General features: G+C 40.8%; 2 protein-coding genes across 6 annotated transcripts; one reads left to right on the forward strand and one right to left on the reverse strand.

Moving 5' to 3' along the window:
- Positions 1-1,242: 1,242 nt before the first annotated feature.
- Positions 1,243-7,428, forward strand: LOC111249410 (G2/mitotic-specific cyclin-B3-like). Of its 5 annotated transcripts, none has more exons than XM_086993181.1 (4): positions 1,243-1,413; positions 1,995-2,064; positions 2,235-2,630; positions 6,020-7,428. In XM_086993181.1, exons 2-4 carry the CDS (start codon positions 2,014-2,016, stop codon positions 6,926-6,928), a joined length of 1,356 nt encoding a protein of 451 aa, XP_086849307.1. In that variant the 5' UTR covers positions 1,243-1,413; positions 1,995-2,013; the 3' UTR covers positions 6,929-7,428. The 5 variants fall into 5 exon arrangements, with proteins under 5 accessions (XP_086849307.1, XP_086849297.1, XP_022659001.1 ...); XM_086993171.1 differs by having other exon boundaries at positions 1,244-1,413; positions 1,947-2,064; XM_022803266.2 differs by having other exon boundaries at positions 1,244-1,413; positions 1,974-2,064.
- Positions 7,429-12,161: 4,733 nt separating this feature from the next.
- Positions 12,162-14,061, reverse strand: LOC111254104 (uncharacterized). Its single transcript, XM_022814619.2, has 2 exons — positions 13,271-14,061; positions 12,162-12,897 (listed from the first exon to the last, which is right to left on the reverse strand). Exons 1-2 carry the CDS (start codon positions 13,296-13,298, stop codon positions 12,257-12,259), a joined length of 669 nt encoding a protein of 222 aa, XP_022670354.1. The 5' UTR covers positions 13,299-14,061; the 3' UTR covers positions 12,162-12,256.
- Between the last annotated feature and the right edge of the window lie 349 nt (positions 14,062-14,410).

Below are 14,410 nucleotides of genomic sequence, written 5' to 3' on the forward strand. Positions count from 1 at the left end.
CAGGAAATGGCCGTATTTCTAGGCGCTTGGAAGTATAAGGCACTCGGATGCCTGTATACATCCGAGAAGGAGGAAAAGGTTGGCCAGGAGGCTCCTGACAGAAGACATCATACGCGTGAAAATCAAAAGGGTCACATTGCGGATGTAGACGGTGCTGACCAGGGTTATGATAACTCTGATATTTCGGTGGCCAATACGTTCACTTGCACTAGCTTGTGGTACTAATCCATTAAGATCTGCGTTAGTATAAATATCACAAATGGTTTTAATTTAAAAAACAGTATAACAAAGGTAGACCAAAATGTTGTCTTCTGAATTTTATCAAACCAGTTCTGTCGGAACTTTGCCGTGGTTCTCTATATTGAATTCTATCTTAACATAGAATTTGTAATCTCATCGAGCACATAGTTTAATATAACGGTTTAGCAAAAATCACAAATGTGCGTGAAAAAAGGATGAGTTTCGACTTTAAGCTAGTTTTATTGTATTTACATGTATAATTGATAGTTCAACATAGGAATTTTCAGGGAGAATAACATAAATGATGGGGCAGTTCTGACATAAACAAAAAAATTGTAACTAATTAGTACTTTATTTCATTTGGTAGCGTCGTTTGTAGAACACCTAAACCTACTCGGTGACACCACTATACCAACTCCACTTTCCATCTATCGTCCTCATTAGTGTTTGCTTCATTAACCTAGTAAAATCGCTAGGATATGTGGAGCGGCAAAATACGAACGTAAGATTGTTTCCTCTAATCCAGGACTCTAACTAAAGTCCGCGCAGATTTTCTCACTGCTCGTACTACAGTCATAACTATTAATAGCAGAATCGAGAACATTTCATGATAAATCAAGATCTGCAAAGAAATGCCCACTTTCCAAATCCCATAGGTATCATTAGTGAACGTTATCAACACCCAAACATCAAAAATAAGCAAATTTCATTCAACGTCAATCATTGCTCAAGCAGAACTTTCAGACAATTTTCATCCAAGGACAACGTTAGTGAACTAGCAGTTTTTAAGTGGAAAAAAACTCAGCGGTGAGCTTCTATAGAATCGATCGTTACTGTGTTCGATTTCGAGGTTGAACATTCGAGTCTAAATTACCATATTAATCAAGCGAAGCTCGTCATCGGTGACAAACGATCTATTCGCAAAGGCAAACTACTCCAACACCAAAAGTGCACTGAAAGATTAACAAAAAGATGAGACGTCCGCGGGTATAGACGTGTTATTGAATTGATGCACTAAAGATATAATTGCACGTATCACTCCGTTCTGTTCGCGGCAGAAGCGGCGTCTCCTGCGTTCCAACGTGTTTGCCCTCCATCTGTGCCTTGCGCAGGTCGAGCCTATTTCAAGTGGTCCTGTTCAATTCAGTGCTCAGCGAAGTCTACGGTGGACCGGTATGATGTGCTTTTACTATACGTAAAAACTATTATAGAATAGGTACATGTGGATACTCCATCAGTTTACGCTGGTTTGTGACACATTTTATTAGCCTACACGTAAAACTAGCTAGCAGCAGCTAGCAAAACGAAGTACTGGTGAGCTACCGCCTAAGCAGCGGCATAATTTACCTAAAGTTTATAATTGACTAGTAAGCTAACGTGCATGAATCTTAGCCAAAAATGGCTCACGTGGACAGTACCAGGGGTAGGAAGTGATTTAGCATGGCGCACGTAATAAACTTCGTCGCTCACCGGATGGTTTTCTGGATTGGTCTATTTTTTGGTGGGAAGACGTTCTGTACTAACGTGTTCTCATTCAAGTTCAGAAATACGGTCTAATTCAATTTGTTTTGACAGATCCTGGATTACTGGTAATATTATAATTTCGATTTGTATACGGTCCGAGAAGTACTTTCCAGTACACTGTGCCGTTAGAGATATGTAATTCAAATTGTTTTGGTTCTGTTATCTTTCATTGACCACGATATGCTGCCTTCGAACGAGTAACCTATGAGCTCAGTAACTCTTTTCGATAGGGGCGATCCCTAAATAAGGATGTGCATATGCAGACAGGAGGGCCAACTGAAACCAGAGCCACTTGAAACCGTAATTAACTTAATTACCAGTATTACGTTCAATGCTTAATACGGAAAGTGTATTGTCAATCACATCATTATATGTGCACTACAGGACAGGTAATATACATACACGTATATATAGAGAGAGATATTATAACAACTGAAAGTGTATCTATATTACTCGTTTTGCCTCTGCAGAAAATGTCCACTCGCAAAGGTCAAGTAGTTGGCAATAGTAGAATCGAGGTTTACTCGGAAAATTTTGCTCAAGCTGATCCTCAACCGAACGCTAAAAGACGTCGGATAAATGAGCTCATTCAAGACGTCTCCGGAAAAGATATCTCTCGTTTAGACTTCACGAAGGTGCAAGCAAACAAATCGCGGTCAACACTGCGTGCTCGCCTTACGGTGAGGAACGACACTAACGTAACCACGATCGAATGTAATAGGAAATCTGCGAAAACGTTCCATGAAATCGAGCCATCACGCATTCAAGCGACGAAGTCGACCGAGGAGTTGGTCTCAGCAGGCGACACCCAAGCCACAGCGGATGCAAACCAGGCCTCGATAGCGAAAAAATCTAAAGAGAAGAAGGTGAGATAAAAGGAAACAATTGTCAACTTCTACAGTACAAACTAATACACGGATTAATCACAACACATTAATTGATTGCTTAATTTGTTCGTGAATTGGTGTGACAAAATGATACAGATTTACGTCCGTACGGTTAAATTGGGTGTGAGGTGGGCGACGGAAATGTGTGTTTATCGCACATTAAGTTAGCGCACAGTGTTTTCTTTATGTGATTCGGTTGGTTGACTGTTGCTGAACTACTAATCCAAGTACACCCAACGATGTAATGTCACCAGAGCGTACCTAGAAATAATGAACATAGCCGTGGATTACCCCGTGATAGCCCAGTGGGCAACGTGTTTGCCTGCTAAAAACGATAAGTTGTGGTGTGGGTCCGAACCCAGGCTAGACCTCGTTTCGTGCTGGTAGGAGCCAGCCGCGTGTCTGACGGAATATCTACCAGGCGATATCATACGTAAAATTCGATACATTGAGGATTATTAAACGTCAGTGCAAGTAATTGCTGTGTTGCCATTTCAAGATGAAGTATTACACATGTGGCCGCTGCATTGCAGTGCTCCTATTGGGCAAGCAGAAAATTTGTTAGCCATTTCTATTTATTTTTCTCTATAACGCTCTCACAATAATTACATGTAAGTTTTACGACGAATCGTTTGTCGGGACCCTTCGATAGCTTCAAATAGACAAACTCATGAGACAAACTCGCAGTGTTCCTAGCTAAGTACTAGGTATTATTTATATGTATTAATACTTGATATGATAAAAGACGGATATTACGAGAGAGCAAAACGAGATGAGCTGTTCCTCTTTTGTGAACATAAAAACCTGGCTTTTTTAGACGAAGCATGATTAAGCTTTCAGCATTATTAAGCTTTAGAAAATTAAGGTTAGAAAATTTAATACAATTATACTTATTAGATATTTCCTGACCACATTTTACCCAGTGAGGCTATTTAAGCTAACATGGCATTATTGTTTTTAGTTCGTTTATCATATGCGTTCATCCGCTACTTGTAGTACCAGGCAAAAGCCTGTTTATTCTAGAACGAAACACCGTATTCGTCGTTACCAAAAACAGTACATCGTTTCTAGAATCTAAGCAAAGATGAGCTAGTGTACAATCTGCCCCTGCTGAACAAATCATCCACCGTGATTAAAGGATTCATTTTTAGCCCGAAATTGACAGTCTGCGTTTTTAATAGTTTTTGTGCGCCTTCTGAAAAATCAAAATTTTATGAGACAAACCGGAGATCCTCAATATAACTTAAATTCTAAGAGTTCGGAAACTCGTCAAAATTTCTCAAAAAAAAAAAAGCATTTTTGATACACCTACGTTTTCGCTACGAAAATTAATAACCATCTTAGAGATATAACATAAATGCTCATTGGGCGTCTAGATAAATTTTAACGGTCACAATTTTTGAGCTATTTTGCTGATCTGAATTTTCAAGTTTTTTGCGCACGTTTATTGAACGAGAAAAAAACATTTATTATACGTGTTCAAAGATACTATTGTAATGTAAGAACACATGAAGTTAATACTTTAAAACTGTCCGATCAGAGAGACCGCGTCAGCGGAGACACTGCGACGCATAGTACCTGAGGTACGTTTTGACACCCATTGTGGCGATGCGCGTGGCGTCTGGCAAAAAAATATACAGTGTAACATAGAGATTGTAGTGCAATCCATGGACAACAAAATGCATATGTCTTAGTAAGTTCTCTTCACCGCGCTCCAGGCTTCATTGGCCATCGCTTTTTTTGTGTTTGAAGAGTCAATCTCTGCTGTCTTCTTCTTTCATGCGCTTATAAACTTAAAATAAGCAGAAGTTTCAAGCAGCTGGAATCTATGTCCAAATGGTGCTGTTTCGTAAAAAGTGCATGTATCTATTCAACGACGAATGAGTTAATACGAATAAGCCAGTTTAGGGACGGAAACTTAATACAATCAGATTTTTGAATTACGTCGGCGGTGGGTGTTCCCATACTACCTGAATTTCATGGTCTACCAAGGTCACCCGAACTTCGAACGGAGTTCGTAAGAAAAGCCCGGAAGAAGTTCATATAACCGCGCTCGCCACCACCATTTCCTGTACTTTGTTCATAATTGGCTTTGCCAAGGCCCAGCTGTTCGTAAGTAAACTCGCACCCCGTTGCCAAAAGCTGGTCACGTACTCCGAGGCCATTTTGTCTGTATAAAACGCGTCGATAGCGAACGGTTTGAGGTGGACCACTTCATCATCTATGCTAACCCAGTTTTCTTATTAAATCGCCATAACCTTCTGAGGGATTTCACACTGTGCAAGCTTTAATAAAGTAATAACTCGTAAGGAACGGATATTGTTAACTTAGTAGGTTGTAGTAAGGAAATATAGGCAGCTCGTCTTCTGCACACGAAAACGTCTGCTTTTCGGAAGGAATATTATTAAACTTTTAGCATTATTAGGGACACGTAACTAATAAAGATTGCATAATTCTGGTTTCTCTACCAACCTGTGTTAGGTGGAGCTATTTGAATCATCTAATTATTTCAATTTTTTTGGAAATAGTCGAACAAAAAAATGACTATATTTTTCTATACAATTTCGTATGTCTCAGACTGCACACAAATTGTGTTATGAAGATTAAAAAAAAATTATATATACATGGCTCATGACTATCCTTAGATCTAAATAGGTTAGGACGAAATAGGCCGCGTGTTTCAGGCATACATGAAACATACAATTGGCTAGTATTTTAACAAAACAATTATTTAATTAGCCTTACGTGTAGCCTGATTGGAATATAATCTCGCTTTATTGATGCACATGTTGTATACAAATGCATTTTACTGGATTCGAACCAACTACGTCCCCGCTGTAACAGTTCCCCTCAGTTTTCGAGTAAAATGCAATCTCTGGATACCCCAGCATTTGGGCCATTCAAAAACAGGCTTTGCAACCTTCAGCAAAACTTCCTGGGACCCTATTAAAGACGCACCGTAATCCTTGCTTAGCAAAATAATTATAAATAATCATCTTTTCTAGCCAGAATCATAGCTCTTGTTCAAAATGCAAACACTCTTTCTCCAGCCTTGTTGAAAGATTGGCTTTCCTTCTGCACAGATTTATTAGTTGTCTATATAGCTCTACTTCTGGCATATATGAGCGTAAAACATAAGTACATTCAATGAATATCTTTCTTGAAAATTATTGATATAGTTTTAGACGTCCCTGGTGAATGCACTAGTATCGTTTTTTAGCCCATGGCAACTGTTGCTACTGGTGATAACACTGCATACATTTTGGTTTATATCGTTTCACCACAACTTCTTAATAATAAGAACGTACACTAAACCAGACTTCGATGTTTGCGCCTTGTGTTTTCCTTTTTTCTTGCTCTTCCAACAGGATCTAGATGTGAGGAAGGATTTGAGTAGGATCAACCCTCTCGATTACTACGTAGAAAAAAGCGACCTTCCACCTAACGTACCCGATATCGACAAAGAATTGCTCAGCGACCCGAATTATCCAGCCCAATACGCCCATGACCTATTTGCGTATCTTCGTAGGCGCGAAAAGTTGTTTGTTGGAGAACGGTATCTCAGCCGGCAGCCTGAGATGACTTCAAACTTGCGCGCGCTGTTCGTCGACTGGCTGATTCAATTACAGGAGGTATTGGGATTCAACCACGAGACTTTATATCTGTCGGTGAAAATTTTCGATCGCTACCTTGCTCGTTCGTCCAAACGGATTCAGCGGAGCGAAATACAGCTGCTCGGAGCCGCTGCGGTACTAATTGCAAGCAAAATGGACGAGCGGGTTGCGCTAAGTCCCCATGACTTCGTTGTCCTTTGTAACAAAAAGTACGACGCCCAGCAATTTATGAAGATGGAGACGAACATCTTGGTGACACTCAATTTTGAGCTGTCGATGCCGTTAAGCTACAGCTTCCTGAGGAGGTTCTGCCGCTCGGTCAAAATGGATATGCGTGAGATGACCTTGGCTCGTTTTGTCCTTGAGTCATCTTTAATGGAGATTTCGATGATTACACACTGTGAAACACATCTTGCAGCAGCCGCCTTACTGTTGGCTTTCGAAGTACTTGGTCGAGAATGGAACGACACGCTCACGTACTACACTGGCTACCAACCCCACGAATTAGTCGCTACACGCAATGAGATGAATGCTTTAGTCCACTATTTGCAAGCTCTGTATCGTATTGAGAACGCAACGATCAAAAGCATCATGAGTAAATATTCGCACGAAGTGTTCTTCGGCGTAGCGCAGCAAAAGTTCCCGCCTGTGAATCAACCATAACATAGCTACGAGTGCAGGTAAACAAGGATAACAGAGACATTAAGGGAAGTGGTAGCACGGAGGGCAAGCTTCACGTACACGCATAGTGAACGCTAGAGTTTATTTGATGCGCCGATTTCTATTTGTAATTGTAATATAAACTGTACATATAGTGTAGGATAATATGTGCATAGAAGCATCGTAGAAACGTGAAACGTAACTAGATTAGGAAAAAGTCTACGGTTACGTCGCTCACTATGTACTAACATCTCTTCATTCATGTAACACTTTAAAGCTAATCGTTCTTAAAAAGTCGTCACCATCATCGTTTCAGAACAGTGACCATTGTAACCTCTAGGTAGATGAAATTATACAAAAGCATGTGTATAACAACGCAGATAGAGAAATACAGGAAAACACGGGAAATACGATGATGGAAGAGATAAAGAATAACAACAAAAAAAACGACTTCGCATATCAAAGCTTGCCGAATAAACCTATACTACCGGTAGGTCTACTAATATCGAGTGTTCATTGGTTAAACAAGCCACGTGCTATTTGCTGCCCAACTTTTGGGTTTTAGGTGCAGTTGTGTTGTCCTTTGATAAGTTATCAATTTGATTCGCTGCCATTTACTTAGCGCTAACGTTAATTTTTTATTGCTAGGGTAATGAATACGTTCCCCTTAATGCTGGCTGTTTTCTTGTGAGTAGATTAGTGTGAAGTCATGCCTTATATGTGCTGTTGGGTGGGTACATGTCTAGTCGCTCGTAGTACGCTATCGATAAAGACAATTTATCTATGCATAGACATTAAGAGGCTGAGCCCTCCAAGGTATTCAATGGGCCTGTTTTGACAGTCGTCAGGAGATCAGACTTCTATTACAATTCGTTATTGCTAATTGTATCGTGAGGATCCTTCTAATGGGCTTTACAAAGCGGCCTACGTTGCCAGGAAGGTACTCATCGTAAAAAGGCTCATTTACGCAGACCGGGCAACTGAGTCGCTAAAGAACTGAGTCGCATGGCGAAAGTTCCACACTGCGCTATATCTTCACGATACTGAACACCGAGCCCAGCCCCAATGAACGTTCGCTGTTCGATGACGACGCCGGAAAGACTAACGGGTATAGAAATAGTTGTATTTTCTGTAACACGCTCACATCTATGATTGCAATGGATAGAATGCCGGAGTATAGAAACACTAAAAAAAAGAGGCACATGGCCTATTGATGTTATTAGTCGTAATAGATTATTTGGCTAAATTTTTTTTGCATCCTTTTTCTTCATTATGGTGTCAGTCTACCTGTGCCATACCGCGCTATATATAAAGAACTACCACTGAAAAACGAACCTTCGTATATTGCGGTTCTGACGCAGTACGGAGTGCGGTGCAAAACGTAGTTGGCATGAACATGAAGCCTTTCGTGATTGCTCTACTAAATAAGCTTGGATAGATGTTTTTATTAGGTGGCTCTTCTCTTACATCATATATATGTAAATAAATTGCGTGTATATATATATATATATATATATATATATATATATATATATATATATTGTACAAAATAAAGACTCTTCCGCCAACGACACCCAGATTTAAGGCGAAAGCCTTAAACACGCTTGCCTGAACGATAGTTAGGGGACGAGGTGTCTGCTGAACTACGCTGACAATGATTGTCTAAGGGGTTTTCCGGCTGACGCTCGGACGGACTAAGGGAATTCATTCTAGGTATCGCTAGCTAAAGCACGCCTCGCAGCCCTAGCGGGTATCGACCAATACAAGGCCCACTGGACCTCAGTCCGATGCAAAAACTGAACAAATAAGGCATGCGAAACGCCGCGAAAGGCATGCAAGAAGCATGCGAAACGGCCGTGATTCTATGAACCACTCCAGCCGAAATCGGAATCCAGCTTTGTCTTTCCCACAGCGGCCGTTCACTCGGCTGCTTAGTCACATGCCTGGCAGAAACTGTAGAAGGCAAGTAAGCGTAACATATAACGGCCAGATGCCAGCTCGTGTATCGGAAGTATTATCAATCATGTCACGACAAAGTTGCTCACATATCGATATACTACATTCTACAGTATCTAGATATTGGCCCTGCAGATATTTTAGCACTATCGTGTGTAATAACAACGTACACACACACGCCTAAGCTATCAGTCTAAAAGGACTGATAAAAAAACCTGCTGATCAGGTTATTTTGACTACTAAGACACTTTGTAGATATGAATTCGTAACAAGAATTCCTGTATCCTGCTTGCTTATATGGTGATAAGCAATTTTTAATAGTTCTGCTTGTCACGAAGAGTAGACAGCACGAGCAGATACACTTGAATACGCATGTCTGCTTATTTAGATAATTAATTTCCCTATTATTTAAGAACGAACAGCTGTCGTTTGTTGAAAGGCAATTAAGTTAACAGGGTATATACATGTGATGTTTTGTATACGTATGTACCCTCTTCAGCTTGTACAAGTTATACAAAGTTAGTTAATATCAAGCCTATGGATTTTACGAGACATTTTCATTGTTCAAGCTTTCGCTTCTCCTGGGGAACGGCTATGTTTTAGCCTAGTTCACAGAATGCGATCAGCGATGAAGTCTTGAAGTTGCCCCAGCTCAAACAAAGTTTTACTTACTTGTCGATTATCAGCCGTACGTTACTGCCTGGCTGGGTCTTCGGTATCTAGGTATAATATAATGCAACAGTACTGGGTAACCGGCCGCTGTAGCCTGTGCCCAAACACCGGCGGCCTCGCGTGACAATCTCGAATATATTCAGTCAGATCATCAGCGTTGCACTTTTCCACCGTACCTTTATACCGGAGACTTCTCCGTATCAATTCGGTTTGTTGCGTACTATGCCATACAATATATAACGGAGTAAAGAGACTGGGAAAAAGGAAAGCGAGATTCGAGCGTACACCTCAGCAAAGGTCGCCAGTTTCTGTTTTGCTGAACTGTATTAACTGTTATTAATAGTAACGACTGAACCCGTTTACGGTTGGAACGTTCGGTAAGTTCTTGTAACTATATACTTTAAAAGGGTCTGTTTTAGTTTTTGATGGTTAAGGTGAAGGGCGCATTATAATCGGTGAAGTGACCAGGCTTTACAATGCGGTTAAATAAATTTCCTCTAAGCACCGAGCAAACTGAAGGCGTACTATTATAATCGCTATTCTGCCGCTGAGATTATTCTAATTCGCTAAGCCATCTTGCTCTCTGTGCTCGATTCACCTGAAAAGGTCCCTGTGAGGCTCTTGTTAGCCTGGTATGGACACTCTTAACTGACAATACACTTCAGTGTATGACGCTAAACTGCGCGTATCTTAAGCTTGTGTGTTCAAGTTCGTATCCTGTTTTTATTACTTCTTCCCTGCGTGAAGTGCTCCTTCCATGAATCAGTTTTCGACTGGAAGCGCATCGCTCATTCCCTTAAAATGCCAAAAACGAATTATTCCAGACCAATCACGGCGTCACACTGAAAATCCAAAAGGCAGCCCAATAGAAAAAGGAGTCTTTGATGATTCGTTGCACGATCCTGTTCGAAGTTTTCGAGTGCATCGACTATATCGTTGCTGAAAACAGAACTTTCTTTTAAAATATCTGCAAATTACAATTTTGCCGCTGAGTTGCCGAAAAGAGTTTATATACATTAGACGAGTTGAAAGTAGGTTTGCAAACGGTTAGGCCCTACATCTACAGTAAAAGATGACATGAGCTCACGGTTAGGAAAAACTTGCTTTACAGTAGAGCCGCCATTTTTTGTGTGTACATAACTGGCGGGTCCTCGATTCATTCTGCGTTTGTTTACCATTGATTTAAATAACTTAATCCATTGAGTTTACATGTAGCCTGAAATAAACTATAGCTTGAGCATACACCAACACTTGTTGCTTACCCCATTGTAATTAGCCTGTTCCACCTAACCCCTTGTTCCTTGCGTGTATCCTATCACCTCTTCTAGTATTATATATATATCTATGTAAAGGAAGGACGCTTACCCTTTACTCCAACACCGCCAATGTAACGACCGCGAGCGTCTTCATACCTAGAACGTTGGTCATTGCCGGCGGTAAATTCATGCAATAGCATCATGGAATGGCGTTTCACGTTCGATACGGAGCAATTTCTTTTACTTTAGTTATTGTTTTGTTCGCGTTGTGATTAGAATAGTAGACAACGAATGAGCCCGTCGCGGGGTAAGAAGAGAGCCACGTTCTAATTGTTTACCAAGAAATTTGGAAGCGAAACGCGGAAGCGGGTAATTATGCATTGTTGTGTTGCAACTATGTGCAATATCCGATACGCCAGCAATAATGTGTCTTTGGGAGTTAGAAATTACTTAAAATCTCGCTTGAATTGAGTGATTTTATGACATCGTGATCAATCATTCTGTCGTAGTTTGTCAAATAGCAAAGCGTCTGGTGCGTGTCCTGTACATGTAAATTCAAAATGAAACCATTAGAGTCCCCTGGAACCTTTACTGGAGTTTTTTGAGGATGGTCAACACAGCACCTCAATATGATTATCTCAAAGTCATGGAAATACACAGTGTCAAAATGCTTGGCTGAAATGTATTTATTTTACGTAAATTAGAGTTGTAAGCGGCGTTGGTAACGATCTCTCAGGAAACTAGTGGGTGTCGAAGATACTGCCCAAGAGGGGTGGTTCTGTTTGGTCATATTGTCGTAATGTCCTATAGTGGCATGTTCCTGAACGACCAGCAGCTCTTGGTGGGTAAACCAAGAATTTGCCTTGGGTCTGTAACAATCTTCCGTTGGAATTTTTTAGGAGCTCTTGTAGGATATGTTGCAAATAAGCGCCTTACCACACGAAATTTACTAGAAAATTATGCCAAATTAATCTGCCAAATAGGATTTCTAAGCGCTCGACGATAAAATAGCCTACTTAATTGATAAAATAACTACACTTATGTTATTAGCGCACTCTACTGATATTTATGACTCAAAGATTTCGACAAGAAGTTGAGCCTCTCTTAAGGAATAAATCTAAACATTGGAAAAGTTGTAAGTTGAAAATCTTATTTACGCTGCCAACGCGACCGTCAAGGCTTAGCCATTCTGCTTGTAAATTGTAACCACTTTTAGCTAAAGATCTCTCCTTATTCTCCTGCGTAATCCACGAGCCAGTCTTCACCACCCTATATAAAACTAAGCAAAATGTACAGAGTGGATATTGGATAACATACCCACAAAAACCTATCAAATAGTGACCACACATGTGTATTACAGGGCGTAATTTATTTTAATATTATTACTAATAAATTATACGTGCCTTTTGACGTGTCACCCTCACGCATCTTTCCTCTCAAATCTCGTTTACTGTAAGCTAAGGAACTCAAGCAGAGGACCGTAAATCGTTGTGTACTTCGGCTCACCGATAGTTAATTCGGGAAGCTTCTTGCATTCGGGTGCTCCCAGCTGGTAAGCGCCACACTGAGCCGCAATAAATTTACCAGAAACAGATTTGACGACACCTTGGAAATAATCCTTGGCGCCGATCTGTTCAGGACACTGCTTTTCAGCAGCTTCTCCCAAGCAAGTTGACAGGCAGTCAAACGCGCAGCAGGTTAGAGAGCCTCGAAAAGATCCACCGGAGATGGCCGCAGCCTCAATATAAGCGGTGGCCTTTCGCATGCATTTGTGAATTAGTTCACCGTACTTATTAGAGCACCCCATATATTTGAAGTAGGCGTCATAATTATCAGTTCCCGGTTGACAAGTGAGGGCACATTCGCTAGCAGTGCCTGACAGAAGGAGTTTTAGAGCATTGAGGGCATCCCCCTTCAAACATTCAGCCTTGGCGTAGTCCACGAGACAGTTGACTCCCTCACGACCCTTCATACATTTCTGCTCGAAGTCCTGGAACATGCTGTTGTTGGCAAAAGGTAGGGCTCTTCCAAGACATTGATCGACCGCTCGTATGTCGCACTTTCGCGGGGCGGAAAGCGCCACCGATGCTAAAGAACAGAGATAGTGTTACAGAGTGTTTTGAATAATCTATTTTATTAAGATTTAAGAAGAAGAGTAATGATAGTGCGGTCAAAATATATTAGCATCTTGACCAAAACAAAATACAATTTAGCACTTTCGTGAGAAAGGGAAAAGGAGCGTGTAAACAAAAAATGAGCTTATATGACCGAAGACCGTTAAAAAAGACAGAACGGACCAATACGAAGTCGTCGGTATATTTTACCGTTTTTTCGACAAAACACCTTTTACGCAATAGAATGTTTCGAAGAAACGTCTCTGAAATGAACACAAAGTAACATCTTGCACGGTTCGTAAACAATTAGCGACAAGCAGATATGTGTGGCATCCAGCTGAACTTACCAAATGCAAACACCACAAACGCCTTCATATTTCTTAACGTGTTTCTCAGTGAAAAGGACAACAGGCTGTAGATCAGGTAGATTCACTGGCGGTATTGACTCCTGACCATTGTACTCCGTCCTTTATATAGCAGACGGCGCAGAAAGAACTGTCAGAAAGAAGTCTCTGCCAAAAGAGGGCAAGAAGGTTGCACATCGTGATGCTCTGAACTGGTTGTGTTTCCTTTCATCGAAGTTATCACTTCGCCACCGCTTCCTTCGTCGTTAGCGTCAAGAGTCCGAAAGCGCGTACCAACTGCATACCTATAAATCGTTGCGCCTGTTCTACTGTAGCTACAATGGTTCTACCCTCGGTGACTAGCACTTACGAAAACTTTTGTGGCATTCGTCGACTTCTCATATCGTATTTTGCGGATTAACGCGCCGTGTAACATGCAGCCTACTTATGGGTGTGCTTTGTTTGATTTTGTTTTGTAATTAGCCACATGTATATTGTTGTCTGTGTCTGTTATCTTCTGCTCCTGATTATTATCGCCTGTTGTTATTGTTGTTACTGCGGTCATCTGCGAACATCCAACGGATGATTTCTGAGCCAGAGTAAATCTTCTCAATTTTTTAAAAGTGACAAATGGAGATGAAGCTGGTATTCGTGGCCTATATATTTAGAGGAGATGCGCCTCTTGTCTGGTGCGTTGTGAAACCATAGGATATAGTAATGGCTATGGGAAACGCGATAATGAATGGAATGGCAGTATCATTATTCTACGAAACCATAAATCTGTGACGTTCACAGCAATCAAGGAAAAGTGAACTGTCGTAACAAAAAAAAAGTGGGGAAATTAGAGGATAGATGGGTATCGCGTTGAACTTTAAACTTTCAGCTAGCCCTCTTATGACAAAACTTCGTACCGCTGTCCCCTCAGCAGGGTACGGCGCTGGGTATAACCTGTATTTGTTTGAAAAAATAGTGAGTGATGATTAAACACTAAAAATCTACAGAGCCATTTTGATCTTATTAGTACATCATAGCCACACATTAAACGTCATGAAGGTCTTGTTGGAAAGAAACAAGGATCCTGTTCTACGAAGTCGGCTATCACCTTCCGGTACTCAGAATTTTTTTCCGACTTCTGAACTGTCG

The sequence above is a fragment of the Varroa destructor genome, unplaced genomic scaffold (genome assembly GCF_002443255.2).
Source record: "Varroa destructor unplaced genomic scaffold, Vdes_3.0 BEIS01000001.1, whole genome shotgun sequence".
In the NCBI taxonomy this organism is placed as follows: Eukaryota; Metazoa; Arthropoda; class Arachnida; order Mesostigmata; family Varroidae; genus Varroa; species Varroa destructor.